This window comes from Dipodomys ordii, unplaced genomic scaffold (genome assembly GCF_000151885.1).
Source record: "Dipodomys ordii isolate 6190 unplaced genomic scaffold, Dord_2.0 Scaffold14, whole genome shotgun sequence".
NCBI lineage: Eukaryota > Metazoa > Chordata > Mammalia > Rodentia > Heteromyidae > Dipodomys > Dipodomys ordii.
Genome location: NW_012267230.1, coordinates 15,379,787 through 15,382,217, shown reverse-complemented (window position 1 = coordinate 15,382,217; position 2,431 = coordinate 15,379,787). Strand labels below are relative to the sequence as shown.

General features: G+C 41.3%; 1 protein-coding gene across 1 annotated transcript in view; it reads right to left on the bottom strand.

Annotated features, from left to right (window-relative positions):
• The window catches only part of Meiob (meiosis specific with OB domains), a 32,432-nt gene that overhangs the window by 13,869 nt on the left and 16,132 nt on the right, over positions 1-2,431 (bottom strand). Inside the window, exon 5 of the mRNA XM_013011258.1 lies at positions 741-936. Coding sequence (XP_012866712.1) covers positions 741-936 — 196 coding nt within the window. The remainder of the gene's footprint in view (positions 1-740; positions 937-2,431) is intronic.

The window sequence follows — 2,431 nt, the reverse complement described above, 5'->3', positions numbered from 1 at the left end:
AAAAAAAAAAAAAAAAAAATGTCTGCATACACTTTATTTTGTGAGGCTTTAGTCTTACTTGGGGGGTGGTAGGGATTCAACTCAGGGTCTTGCACATAGTCGGCAAGAGCTGTAGCACTGAGCTGCAGGACCTGTGAAGATTTCCTTTTGAGGTCCACCTCTAAATCTTTGTGCAGTGCCTTTGTCTGTTAGGCAGACAGTCCTTACTCGGCTCAGAACCTTCCTCAGGGGTCACTGAGATGGGTTCTGATGTTCTTGGGGCCCCTGCAGAGCTGTCCTTACCTGCTGCTCAGGGCCCTTCTCAGCAGCCCTACCCAGTACAATGAGTATTCTTCCTTCCTCCTCCCTCTCTGCACAGCTCTGAGAACACAGGTACCAAATGATTGCTTGACTCATTCAACCACATCCTTCCAAGGAGTGGCCTGGCTTTTCAAGTCAATAAGCTTATCCTTTCTATTTATATGTTTCTTTAACCCAAGTATGAATGCTGTCAAATACTGCATTATTTATTTATAAATGGTAAAATGCTGCATTTAGCAATATGATTTTTATTTTGCTGGCTATTCAACAGGAAAAATACTATCTTCCCTTTAATGAGAAAAGTTACTATTTTCATAATATGACTTACTACTGTGATAGGAAAAATTGCTCCTACAGGTCCTGACCATTGATTCCAAAATTAAGTTAGGCAACAGAGTAGTCTGTCACATTGCATTTGGATTTGCTAGGATTTGACTTACCCATCGCACAGCTGCAAGCACATTAATAATCCTCCCATCAAGGCTGTGTCCGTTTGCAATGACATCACCCAATGAATAATAATCACGAGACTCTTTAACAGGTAAGTGTATCAAAGAAAGTAACTTGGTGTCCACTTCATAACTGGAACAAACTCTCACCACGGAGTGATTCTCACTGAGTAATAGTTTATAGTTGCTAAATTCCAAAAACACATTTAAAAAGTTAATATCAAATGATGTTTAATAAAAAACTGCTTCCAGATTCAAAAGTCAATTCCTTTTTTTTAACTCTGGGCCTGGGCGCTGTCCCTCAGCTCTTCAGCTCAAGGCTAGCGCTCTACCACTTGAGCCACAGCGCCACTTCTGGCTTTTTTTTTCTGCTTATGTGGTGCTGAGGAATCGAACCCAGGGCCTCATGCATGCAAGGCAAGCCCTCTACCACTGAGCCACCTTCCCAGCCCCTATGAAAACTTTTATGCTTTATTTACTTATACATTACTTATACATATATATCACCATATGTCAAATAATAGCTGTAACTTACATAAAGCTTAAAATTTATTCATGACTATTTTTTATAAAATTAATTACCATCTATTTCGAACTACTCTTGTAGTTCCATCATCAATGCTGAGGGTAGAAATGAAAGCATAAAGGATGCCATAGGAAGGGTCTGCTTTCTCTTCATTCTTTGAAGCTTTTTCCTTTAGTTGTTTTACCGTATAGACATCCACTATTGAATTCACTAAATGTAAAAAGAAACATTACAGTTGCATATATATTCTAAGACCTACAGAGGATTATATCCAAATAGAAAAGGTATAAAGTTCAAAAAAAGAACACGTAGTATCTTAAGTAACAGAAAAAGAATGCTGCATTAAAACATTATACAACCAGGCGCCAGTGGTTCACCCTTGTAATCCTAGCTATTCAGGAGGCTGAGATCTGAGGATCTCAGTGCAAAACCAGTCTAGGCAGGAAAGTCCTTGAGACTTGTATCTTCAATAAACCACCAGAAAACCAGAAGTGCCGCTGTGGCTCAAGTGGTAGAGCACTCGCCTTGAGCTGAAGAGCGCAGGGACAACACCAGGCCCAGAGTTCAAGCCCCATGACCGACTAAATAAATAAATATAGATAGATAGATATAAAAGCCACAAAATAAGCTTTTAAAAAGGGGGAAATATAAGAAATTACTCTTCATTAAAGGAGGAATTTCTGTGTATCAAAAAACTCCATTAGCCAGGCACTGGTGGCTCACAGCTGTAATCCCAGCTACTCAGGAGGCTGAGATCTGAACATTGCAGTTCAAAGCCAACCCAGGCAGGAAAGTCCATGAGACTCTTATCTTTAATTAACCACCAGAAAACCACAAGTGGCATTGTGGCTTAAGTGGTAGAGTGCTCACCTTAAGCTGAAGAGCTGAGGGACAACGCCCAGGCCCAGAGTTCAAGCCCAGGACCCACCAAAAAAAGAAAAAAAAAAGACACCATTAAAAGGTAAGAAAGAGGGCTGGGAAGGTGGCTCAGTGGTAGAGTGCTTGCCTTGCATGCCTGAGGCCCTCAGTTCAATTCCTCAGCGCCAAATAAGCAAAAAGAAAAAAGCCGGAAGTGGCACTGTGGTTCAAGTGGTAGAGCACTAGCCTTGAACTGAAGAGCTAAGGGACAGTGCCCAGGCCCACAGTTCAGGCCCCA